The following is a 12,733-nucleotide window of genomic DNA, read 5'->3' as shown; positions in this document are numbered from 1 at the left end:
AACCAGAGAAAGTCAGTGAATCCGACACCTGTTGTACTTCGCTTCCCCTCTCTCTGACACTAATGCAATATTAACAGCTTTGTGCTTCCTCTAACAAGAGTAACTTCAGCCACCTCCACTGAGATACCTGTGTGTGTAGAGTATCTCTGACATATGCACATGAAATAAGCTATCTGTGGAAAATGCACTGAACATTATGAGTTAGGGTTAGGGTTAAAACTGCAGGTGAATGTTGTCTGACTCAGAAATACAAACCAGAGCCAGTCTGTGATAAGCCAATCATCATTAAGGGTTTTTATAAGTGAATTTAAACCCTTTCAGCACTCCAAACGGAAGCAGCTGCTCGGAAATGATCCATAGTTTATTTATCAATCAACATTGATTACAAACCAGCAGAAGGGTTGATCTGTGCTGAGCGGAGAAGAGTCTGTAATGCTGTCTGGACACCATCAGCTCTTATGGGGGGTTAAAGCTAGTTTACAGTAAAGAAATAATAGCAAAACATTAAAGTGACACCATTATTTATCTCTAAAGGTAATTAAAGCATCTGCCTGCCCATCACTTAGGTACTATTTTTTCCATGCTTTCTTAAATGTTGATTGAGATAATCATTACAACAACAACAAAGCTCAACTTCAGCCATGGATGACTGGACAGTTTGATATATTGATACATTGATAAATGATTTATTGAGCAGATAATGCTTGTGTAGGGACTGGATCCTATAGCCTTGTGAGAAGATCTCTCATGCATTTTTAATTCTCAAATGGCCAACAGTCTCCCAGTTGCATTGTGCAGCAGAAACATTGTCTCTTGTTGAAAGCCTTATTTGTAACACAGGGAGTCTCATAATACGAGACTATGAACCCTAATGCAGTTTATTAAAGCAATAAAATGACAATTTGCTGAAAACTTACTTGCCACCAGGTCATCTGAGATGTAGCCGAGTTTGTTTCTTCATCAGTTTTGGAGAAATGTAGCATTGCATGTCTCAGCAATGGATGCTCTGCAGTGAATGGGTGCCGTCAGAATGAGAGTCCAAACAGCTGATAAAAACATCACAATAATCCACACCACTCCAGTCCATCAGTTAACATCTGGAGAAGACAAAAGCTGAAACAAATCCATCATTAAGACGTTTTTAACTACAATACATGTCCATAATCCATTATAGCGTTTCCTCCAGTTGCATTATCTTATATTAATAATCACTTGAAGGAGATTTAGAGTATGAGGATGAGAATATTTAATGCAAGTTTTTTTTCCCAGTAAGCAAATATATTCCTTGCATAATGAAATTAATCAAACAAACATTTCCAATAAGGTAAGTGGGAGTGCTTTCCCTTGGTCACATTTGTAAACAGTGGGAAAATATGCAGGGTCAATAATTGCTCAATTGGTTAATAAGAACCAACAGAATGTTGCAAAGAATGGTAGCACTTTAGTTTATGGACCAACTCTCACTATTAACTAGTTTCTTATTAGCATGCATATTACTAGCATATTGGCTGTTTATTAGTACTTATGAAGCACATATTAATATCTTATTCTGCAAGATCATATTTTAGATCCCTTAATCCGACCACATACCTATTTAACAACTACCTTACTATTAATAAACAGCAAATTAGGAGTTTATTGAGGCAAAAGTAGGAGTAAAATAGTTAGTTAATAGTGAGAATCAGACCTTAAAATAAACGGTGACCCAAAGAATATAGTAAACAGTGAATATTTTTAAATTACTTTGAAATTTATAAATTTATGAATATGAATAAAAGCAATTTTATACCCTTCAGAATCAAAACTTTTGGTCATAAATGTTACAGTGAGGTAAAAGGTTAAGAGGAAACAGCTTACACTTTTAATCAGTGAAATGTTCTTATGATTTTATATGTGATGATTCACTGGTGCTGCTGAATCGTTCCCCACTGTCGTCTTTGTTTTGACACTCCCATGTTTCTGCCTCTGGCTAGACTGATATGTCATGTTCAATATAGTCTCCTACATCAGCACTCCACCAGGACACGGTCCAACATGACCCCTCCACCAGGACACCATACTAAAAACCTGCACAGCAAACCACCTGTATTTTGAGATGAGAGTGAACTCAACCATTTTTAATTTTCATTTTTGATGCTGAAAATAAAAGTCTTCAGGTAACACTTTACAATAAGGTCCCATTCGTTGATATGTTTTTTTTTTTTTTTTTACTTGGAAATATCAGTTTCAAAATCATTCTGATGCTGACTAATAATAAGGCAAATGACTTCTGTTTCTTTCCCACGTTCCCGCCAATCTTCTGTTCTGGGAGTATGCAAGTATGGTAGGCGGGTACGAAAATCCGCGAAAAGGAAGGGCGGGTTGCTTTACGGCAGTGCTGGTCTGATCCTCTGAAAGTGATATATTTACGACGATGAACTCCCCTTACTTAACTGTAAGGGGCTCCAAAGTCGCAAAACTACATACAGTTGCTTTAACCTTAGTTAAGAAAAATACAACTGTTCATTGTAGTTCATGATAGCTCAAGTCCATTAAATAATATTAACAGATAAAACTTTTGATTTTAATAATGCATTAGTAAATGTATAAATTGAGACTAATTTATAAATGCTTTAGAAGTATTTTTCATGTTTAGTTCATGCTAACTCATATTAACAAATGGAACCTTATTGTAAAGTGTTGCCAAGCGACTCCTTGTGCTGGTTCTCTGTTGTCATCATCAGCATTCAGTCCATCAGCGGAAGAATCTTGTCATTGTGCTGACTGGAGCAATAGCTGCATCATCAGTGACACAGGCTTTCTGCACTGAACAGCACTGAGAGGGTTTTTTAAAGCTACAGCACCGGAACTGAATGCCCAGAGAAGGCCCTGCGCCAGCCGAGCAACTGCTATTAAATGCTTACACCTACAGCTTTCTTAGAAGTTTGTTGTATAGACCTGCTTGACATCATTACTGTGTCTTTAAACACACAATTAAAGACAGTAGGAGATGAGAAGATGGGGGAAAATACAAATATAAAACAATATCTTTTTTATAAATGCCATGAATCTGGGATATTAAAGTAAAAAATAAAAAAATAAAAATCAATAAAAAAGTCTAGGACATTAAATGTAACGATTAAAGTTAATTAAACAGCAAAAAACATAAAATAAAATAAATAAATAAAAGTGTAGATTAAGATATGCTTTATTAATTTCCTATATTTCTACATGTAGAATGCGGTTAACTGAGTATTTTTAAGTAGCCTAATGTATTCATTCATTTATATCAAAAATAAAAACGCAAAGAAAATGCTAAAATGTCACACTTTATAATAAAACGAATTACATAATGCTTACGAGACCATTATAGGTAATTGATTCAAAAAAATAAATTTGAAAATAAATTAATCTTTGCATGTAGCCCAATTAACGATCTGTTAAACGTTCTAGACTGACAAAAATAAAAAAAAAAAAAGTTTAAGGATTTATTTTGAAATAATTTTCACTCAGAAATTGTCAAGTGACATTGAATTAAACTTTACATTTTTAAGTAGAACGACTGACAAAGTATTGTCTTATGCCACAATAATAATCTTTGTTTAATAGCTACGCGACTTCGAGCAATCATTTTTATAATACAGTAAATGTTACAAACTAAAGTTAAAGAGCTGTGAAGTCAGTGAATGTATTTTGTGCTGCAGGTTTGTGAGGCTGAGGCGTGGGCTCCGCTCGTGTGGAGTTTCTGTGACTCAGGGTTATTCAGTCTGTCTCTGATCATGGCTGAGCGCAGAAGCGCGGACACAGACGAGGATCTGCCGGTGTATCTGGCGCGGCCTGGAACCGCGGACCAGGTGCCAAGACTCAAATACGGAGGCATGTTTTGTAACGTAGAAGGAGCCTATGAGAGCAAAACCATCGATTTCGACGCTCTCACTGTCGGTCAGCGGAGCTCCAGGAGCCCAAGAGCCACAAACAGAGAAGAGCTGAAGCCTTCCAAACACCAAACCAACTTTCCTTCTTCACACAGTGAACGTGAAGCTAAAGACACGGTACAAATAAAGAATGCGTTTGAGAAGGAAGCTCCACAACACCTTGATAAGGTATCTATCTATCTATCTATCTATCTATCTATCTATCTATCTATCTATCTATCTATCTATCTATCTATCTATCTATCTATCTATCTATCTATCTCTTCATTCTGTACACAATAAACATATGCAATGTTAATTGTCTTCTGTAACGCGCTGTAAATTGTTTTGGAGATCTGGATGAAAGGTGTTTGAAGGCTAATGTATCAGAGATGGTTGACATTCCTCATAAATCATAAATATAGCGCTGTTTGCATTAATCCTGACTGTAATTCTATACTGTAACTGCGAGGCCTACACATTTCCTACTGAAGGCCTTGACTTTTAACTCAATTTAAGCCAAGCTTTTGGTTAAAGACATGGTCTAGATGTTAATTAAAAGAATTGACAGCTTTTAATAGAGCAAATGGTTATTTCAAGCGTAATTCTGTCTAAACACCTTCCATGTCATAGTTTGACATATGTTTTTATGCTGATATTCTGTAGTAGATAATTACCTTTAATGAAAAATAATTTAATTATGCAAACATATACCTGTTACTACATTTTACATTAAAAATAATGGAACTTTCCATAAAGTTGTGACACCCTAGTCATATCTTTTATCATGGTGGGAAAACAATTGCTCTGTTTTTTTGTTTTTTTAATAGTGTTGACTAAATTAATCAAGCTCAACCATTCAACTACTTCCAACATTATTGTAAAAATCAAATATATATACATACATACACACACACACATATATATATATAGGTTATATTCAGTGTTTACTTGACAATATAGTTACACTAAATCAATTCAAATATGGATTCATGTATGTATAAACCTGTATATATGTCCCACATTGTGATATAAGATGTCATATAAAATAAATAAAATATTTAATATCCTACTTTATTAGAAAATACAGGCTATTATAAAAAGTGAGATAATTTTCTAGTGGTTACATATTTGATTTCACTGATCTATTGAAAAAGAAGAAAGTTTGGACTTGTTTCTGAGAGTGCTCTTTGTGAAGATATTGAATCACACACTCACTGCTGTCTGTCAGGTGATGCACGGGAGACTCTTATTATGTGGGCTTGATTTAATAGAAATTTGGCTGAATCCAGCTCACCAGCAGAAGAAACTCTTTCATCATTAATATTCCTGATGAAAGCTGCAGGAAGCAGCTGCTCCTTTCCAGAGATTCCTTTCCAATATTAAATAATTTGCTCATATAATCAAATTCATGCAGACTGCACATGCTCATGTGTTACCGTTTACAAAGTGTCTCTACTCTCAGTCATTTTTTATGTTTATTTATTTATAAGGAGGGTTAATACTCCAGATGAAGGTTTATTTTAATTAATTAATTAATTAATTATTGCTTAATTAATTAATAATTTTTTTTTTACATTTCAAAGTGGCGTAAATACAGCCCTTAACTATATCTAAAAATATCGTGCCCCAACAAAGTAGACATTCATTATAATGTTTAATTATTTGTGTTGAATTATTAGTTTATATTCCTACACACCTGTATATCTGCATTTTTTTTTAATCTGTCAGTGCAGAATAACTTTACTAAGTTAGTAATCTTCTGTGTATGCAAAGCTATTTGCAGGAAAAGTCTTTACATATACAGTAGTACTTGTTCTGAAATTGATGGCACAGACAGAGTGTCTTAATGAAGCATCGCCATCTAGTGGACAGGAATGATTGCTGACTCATCAGGAAGCTTATCCAATAATTAAGAAATGTTAACTAGTACCCTTTTATTAATGCATGACCTGATTTGGATGTATAACGTGCAGATACTATACTGTGTCATTACACATTTTGTATGGTTAAGTCGATTAGATTTGATAAACAAGGAGTTTAACTCTAACACAGATGCAGAGGTCACATTAGATCAAATGACAATTGAAATTCCCAACCCAAGCATCCTTAAAGAAATGTCACCCCTTTGCATTACACAAATCTGGTTTTATGAAGACTTTCAAGTTCTTTTTTAACAGTTGCTAAGACCCATTTCTCAATACTTAAGTCACTATTTCAAAACTCTTCACACAGTTAACCCACTTTCATTTATGAAAAGACATCTAATTTTTGATAGTATTTCTTTCTATTTTAGATTTGGAGTATGTTTCAGTATGGTAGCCTATTACTGTAGAATTGTAAGAAATTGCTTTGTGATTTTGAATTTTGAACAGTTTTGGGAAGATTTGTAAATGTGCAAATTGTAGCAACCTTTAGGTTCCTGGAGGTTTGGCAATGGTTGCATCTGAGAAAGATGTGGTCATTTAATGTATTTTATGCCAAAGCAATGATAAATGATCCACAGGTGAACCCACATAGACCTCTGTTGTGCTCACTTTGTGAAAAAGTGACCCGAGAAACTGGTCCTGGTCCAGATTTCGGCTCTTGGATTAAATCAAATCTCAAAAATGGGTTGTTCCAAAAAAAGAAGAAAAAAAAAAAGTATCTGGATTATTGTGATCCAATCCTATTTTGATTTGTAAACCAGCAGAAAAGTAAGATGGATTACCCGATCCTGGATATAGCAAAACATCGGATTTCCAAATCTAGCTCATTCTGATCCAGATTAAGCTTTTTGAACAGCTGCCCCCTGGTGATTGTTAAAACAAACCGGAATTATTACAGTTTTTTTTTTTTTCAAAATGCTTACACACAGTTTTTAAAACTATGGTTCCATTTCTCAAAACTCTACACACAACCACAAAACATACACACCCACACAACATGCAAAATGTCACACACATCTTACAAAAGCAAACACTTCTTCTACAAATGGTATTTTTAAGTAGTACCTCTACACACAAAAATAAAATAATAAGCCACATACATGTCAAACTGCACACAAAAATGTAAAACACTACTCTTGTGTGTCTTTTTCTTGTTCAGAGTGCAGTGGAGCACAAGAATTTGTCACAGTACTCACACATACATGCATATGCACATATACACTTATGCAACTTATGACACTATTGACTTTACAGCAGAATTTGAATTTGATTCTATTGTGACGCTGCTGGGAAATAATCTATATTGTATAAAGCACAGTCTGACTTGGCTTGTATGCATATTCAGTGTGTGTGTGTGTGTGTGTGTGTGTGTGTATATATATATATATATATGGATAGTTGACGTATCAATGTGTCCTATGGTGTGACGGAAAAATGTAAAACAAAACAACCTCTAACATTGAAAATAAACCTTTCTCATGCTATTTGCAACTCTAAGAATGGAGATACATTTTTTCTCATGTTATTTGTATGTTAAGTGTTTTGTTTTTTTTTCTACATTTTTGCTATGTCACACCATAGGACACAGCCCAATTTTTATTTGACAACTACCCATATATATCAAGTGTAGCGTTAGTTCTGGCAGGTCACATTAGTCAAGCTTGCGTCAGCTGACTCTCTTGTGATGCACGTCTAACTATAGAGATTCAACAGCCATCACAGCACCCATATATAAGGTCCTTCAGTATTATCGGTTGCTTTTGCGTTGTTCAATAGCTAAATACCCTCCTCCATCCCCAACTCCTCCTCTCGTCCAGTCAGGATTTGGCCTTCCGATTCTCCTTTGAATCAGACTAATTTCTCAAATGTTTACATTAAATTATTGAACTTAAATGATATCCACAATACATTTATGTTGGTTCTGTTCTGTCTAAGGGGTTATCGCTGCTCTTGCCCAGAACAGAACCATACCACCAATCCAAACTGTATGCTAATTGTCAATCATCTTTGATGATAGTGGTCCTGACAGAAATATCGGCACCCTTGGTAAATATGATCAAAGAAGGCTGTGAAAATTAATCTGCATTGTTAATCCTTTTGATCTTTTATTTAAAAAAATGCACAAAAATCTAATCTTTCATTGGATAATAAGAATTTATATCATTAGGGAAATATCATTATGAAATAAATGTTTTTCTCAAATACACATTGGACACAATTATTGACACCCCTAGAAATTCTTATGAGTAAAATATCTCTGAAGTATATTCCCATTCATATTCACAATTTTGAGCACTCCAGGGTGATTATAAACATGAAATTATCCAGCCATGGCTTCCTGTTTCACAGAAATATAGATAGGAGGGAAAACAAAGCCCAAATTCCCTTAATCATCCATCACAATGAGAAAAAGCAACAAATATATTTCTGATGTGCAGCAAAAGATAATTGAGCTTCACAAATTAGTGAAGTGGCTTTAAGAAAAGAGCTGGAGCAGTGAAAATACCCATTTCCACCGTCAGGGCAATAATTAAGAATTTCCAATCAACATAAAATGTTAGGAAACTGCCTGGAAGAAGACGTGTCTCTAATGCACGGTAAGAAGGAGAGTTTGAGCGGCTAAAGACTCTCCAAGAAATTGCAGAAAAAAAACTTAAAAAATTAAAATTGTCAAACAGCAGCTACATCAGCACATGTTGTTCGGGAGGGTTTCTCCCCCGCTCATCCAAAAACAAACTCCAGCATATTCAGTTATCAGACACGACTGGAACTTCAAATGGGACTGGCTTCTATGGTCAGATGAAACTAAAAAATGAGCTTTTTAGCAGCAAACACTCAAGATGGGTTTGGTGAACACAGGGATGAAAAGTACCCCATGTGTACAGTGAAATATACTGCTGTATTTTTGATGTTGTGGGCCTATATTTCTGCTGGAGGTCCTGGACATCTTGTTTAGACGCATGGCATCATGGATTCTATCAAATACCAACAGATAAAAAATCAATAAGTGACTGACTCTGTTAGAAATCTTATAATGGGCCATGTTTGTATCTTCCAACCGCATAATAATCCAAACACAAACCTCAAAACAACACAAAATGGGTCACTGAGCACAAAACCAAGCTTCTGCTGGCCATTCCAGTCCTCTGACCTGAACCCTGTAGAACATGAGTGAACTGAAGAGAAGAAGCTGTGAATCTAAAGGGTCTGGAGTGATTCTGGATGAAGGAATGGTCTCTGATCTCTTGTCAGGTGTCTCTGACCTCATCAGGCATTATAGGAGAACATTTAGAGCTGTTAAACTGGCAAATGGAGGTTTCAAAAAGTATTGAATAAAAGGGTGCCGTTAATTGTGGCCAATGTGTATTAGAGAAAAACATTTATTTCATAATGATATTTCCCCCCATTTTAAATTCTTCTTATCCAGTGAAAGGTTAGATTTTTGTGATTTTTTTTAAATAAAAGATCAAAAGGATTAACAATGCAGATTAATTTTCACAGCCTTCTTTGATCATATTTACCAAGGGTGCAGATATTTTTGGCCATGACTGTATATATGTGTGTGTGTGTGTGTGTGTGTTACATAAATAAACACACACACAATATATATACACTGTAAACAGAAATGCAAGCAGGTAAAAATAATTGTTCTCAAAACACTGAATTTTGATTTCTAAGTGAACAAATGATGTCTAAGTGTTTTCACACATGATCACGGCTGTAGGTCATCAGTAAATTCGCATTTAAATGGCAGTGTTTCCCAAATGAAACACAAGAGCTGTTAGTTTCAAATGATATGTGTATTGTAGAGAACTGCATTTAGTGTTTAGAGTTTTGCAAAAGGTTTGTTTTACAATATCAGGTACCACTTTAGTGTCTAAGCAATTTTAAAAAACTGTAACATATTGCTTTATCAAAAGGGAGTAATTATGCTTAACATAGTGTGGAAATAAATTACTGATCCACAAAATACATTTTGTCTGATGTGAGAAGACATCTACAGTGTAGCTGATCTGGAATGAGACAAATGCAATAGAAATGTGTGTGTACTTGTGTGTGTGCGTGCGTGTGTTTTTGTGTGAGTGTGTGTGTGTGTGTGTTTTTATATATGTGTGTATGTGAGTGTGTGTACCTTTATATATGTCTGTATGAGTGTGTGTGTGTGTGTGTGCGTGCTTGTGTGTTTTTGTGTGAGTGTGTGTGTGTTTTTATATATGTGTGTATGTTTATATATGTCGGTGTGTGTGAGTGTGCGCGAGTGTCTGTGTGTGTGTGTGTGTGTGCGTGCGTGTGTTTTTGTGTGAGTGTGTGTGTTTTATATATGTGTGTATGTGAGTGTGTGTACGTTTATATATGTCTGTATGAGTGTGTGTGTGTGTGTGTGTGTTTTATATATGTGTGTATGTGAGTGTGTGTGTGTGTGTGTGTGCGTGTGTTTTGTGTGAGTGTGTGTGTGTGTTTTATATATGTGTATGTTTATATATGTCGGTGTGTGTGAGTGTGCGCGAGTGTCTGTGTGTGTGTGTGTGTGTGCGTGCGTGTGTTTTTGTGTGAGTGTGTGTGTGTGTTTTTATATATGTGTGTATGTGAGTGTGTGTACGTTTATATATGTCTGTATGAGTGTGTGTGTGTGTGTGTGTGTGTGTGTGTGTGTGTGTGTGTGTAGAGGGGGGTGGGCTCTGCTCAGACAAAGAGACACATGGCAGGGTGGAGCTCAGCAGCTGTTCTCCGGACCACACTCCTCTTTTGTTCATCATCACTGTGACGCTCCATGTCTAGTCCTTGATTACGAAAGTCTTCATTCACTGGTAAACAGCACTTTCCCAACATATAAATATACAGCATTCTCTCTCTGCATCTGCTCTGTGAACACATTCGAAACACTCGAGCAACATTCAGTCTTAAAGACAGTGAAGCAGCTAACAAGCTTTGTAGAGACTTAATAGGATTGTTAGAGACTTATTTTAAAAATTCCTTTGTGAGAAAGAAGTGCGTTTAATTGTATTGAACATGCACTTGTAGTGTACTTCAAACCTTAAAAGTATATAAAAAAACTGTACATGCAGATCATATAAGTTATTACGTTTCACAATATTTTGTTGTGTTTTGAAAGCTGTACACTTGGTGAGTTAAACACCATATTAATGCACATGTAAAGTACTTAATTTTTCAGTATCTACAGTAATATTTTAAATGTACTAAACTGCAGCTTCATTGTTACAAATATTTAACTGGAAATCTATTTAAATACATACTAGAAATTAGTTTTTTATTGTTCATTTATTGAACATTTTCATTTAATTCCGGCATTCAGTGTCTGAAAACATTACATTCAATACACACTTCCATATTCTTTTTAAGTGCATTATTATTTACATAATAAATAGGCCTACTTATTTTAAAAAGCTAGGCCTATGCTTCTTTTTCACAGGGGCTGGCAAATCAGATTTATTTTGTTCATTTATCTAATTGTCAGGAATCATTTGACATTAAGTGCCTCAGTTTCCACGGGTAAGTGAAAAGATTGTAAACTAAACAAAGATATTTAACAATTTAACTATTTATATCTCTGCCTGACACCAGCGTTTACATGCAATTGATATCTGATTCATTAACAAATGATTCTTTGGAGTCGGTTCTTTGAAATGAAACCGGTTCGTACGTCGTTCTAAAAGTAATAAAGGTGGAGTTTGTTGGTATCCGGGTGAAGAAAGTAGCATAAATCATCACAATTATTAGACTTTTACTGTTATGGGTAAATAGAATGCGATTATTACAAAATTAACTTGAAATTAATTTGCAGTAGCCATGATAATCAGTGAGCTTTTATTATTAGCTTTTACTGCGGCTACTGTATCAGTATAAGAGATGGTCCAAATACATTCAGATTACTTTAAAATATAATAAACATTTATTAAAACATGACATCAGGGTAGGCCACTCGTCATGTCGTGAATCAATTTTTTGAACCGGTTTGAACTGTTCGAGAGAACCGATTCGGATAAATGAGTCGGGCTTCCCAAGTCTGGTGTTGGCGCCGCCTGGTGGCTAAAATCACGCATGACCCTCGGCTGGACATGGAGGGAGGAGCCCAGCAAAGCAGACAATCAAGTCCAGTGTGCGCAACCACTAACATCAGCAAAAGAACAGAATAAAGACATCTGCGTCAACCGAGATCAAACCATGTCTTACCAGGGCAAAAAGAATATCCCAAAGATCACTGTAAGTTCATGCATTTATATTCATATTTGAATGCATATTTTCTTTAAGGGTGGGCTTGATCTGAACGTTTCTAACAAAAGCTGTAGAGTAAATTTCAGGCTGCAGGCGTGTCAGAGAATGTGGGTTAAACTGATAGTAAGGAATTGGGACTGATTACAGTTCAGATGTGTTTTTTAAAATTTTAAAATTTTATTTTTTTTGTAGAAGGAATCATATTCCAAGTGCAGTAAAATGCCTAAATAATTATGCCTCAAAAAATTACATCGTGGTTGTGTCTTTTATGATTCTTACAGTCTTTTCTGAATATTGTAGATAAAAGGAAATGTTGGGTTGAGTCTGAGCCGGTGTACTGCAGCAAGAAAATCACGCCCATAACTGAGCATGCTACATACTTCATACTACATACATCCAGCAGCACACAATGACCTCAGGCTGGTTTTAAAAGGATATTTATAAAGCTTGAGTGCGTGTGCATGGGTCTTCGAGAGGTTTTTCTAATCATTTGCAGTGCAGTGTTGCGGTTTTTACAGTGATGTTCTTTGTCTCGGAGATCCTCATGGTGCTGATGCTGTTAGACTGCGCAGTCCGGTCGCACAAGCATTGCACGGATTTCGCACAACCTATTATTTGCACTTTCATATTGCGATTTTGAAAAGACGTGTCCAAAAATGTGCAATAATCGCGCAAGAG

At 35.5% G+C, this 12,733-nt stretch overlaps 1 protein-coding gene across 1 annotated transcript in view; it reads left to right on the top strand.

Annotated features, from left to right (window-relative positions):
• Nucleotides 1-11,909: 11,909 nt before the first annotated feature.
• dpysl3 (dihydropyrimidinase like 3) overlaps nucleotides 11,910-12,733 on the top strand; it is a 31,500-nt gene continuing 30,676 nt past the window's right edge. Inside the window, exon 1 of the mRNA XM_058759012.1 lies at nucleotides 11,910-12,043. Within this exon, the coding sequence (XP_058614995.1) occupies nucleotides 12,005-12,043 (39 nt within the window). The 5' untranslated portion in view covers nucleotides 11,910-12,004. The remainder of the gene's footprint in view (nucleotides 12,044-12,733) is intronic.

The sequence above is a fragment of the Onychostoma macrolepis genome, chromosome 21, assembly GCF_012432095.1.
Source record: "Onychostoma macrolepis isolate SWU-2019 chromosome 21, ASM1243209v1, whole genome shotgun sequence".
Classification (NCBI taxonomy): domain Eukaryota; kingdom Metazoa; phylum Chordata; class Actinopteri; order Cypriniformes; family Cyprinidae; genus Onychostoma; species Onychostoma macrolepis.
Note: the sequence above shows the minus strand (reverse complement) of the source record. Positions and strands in the feature narration are given on the sequence as shown.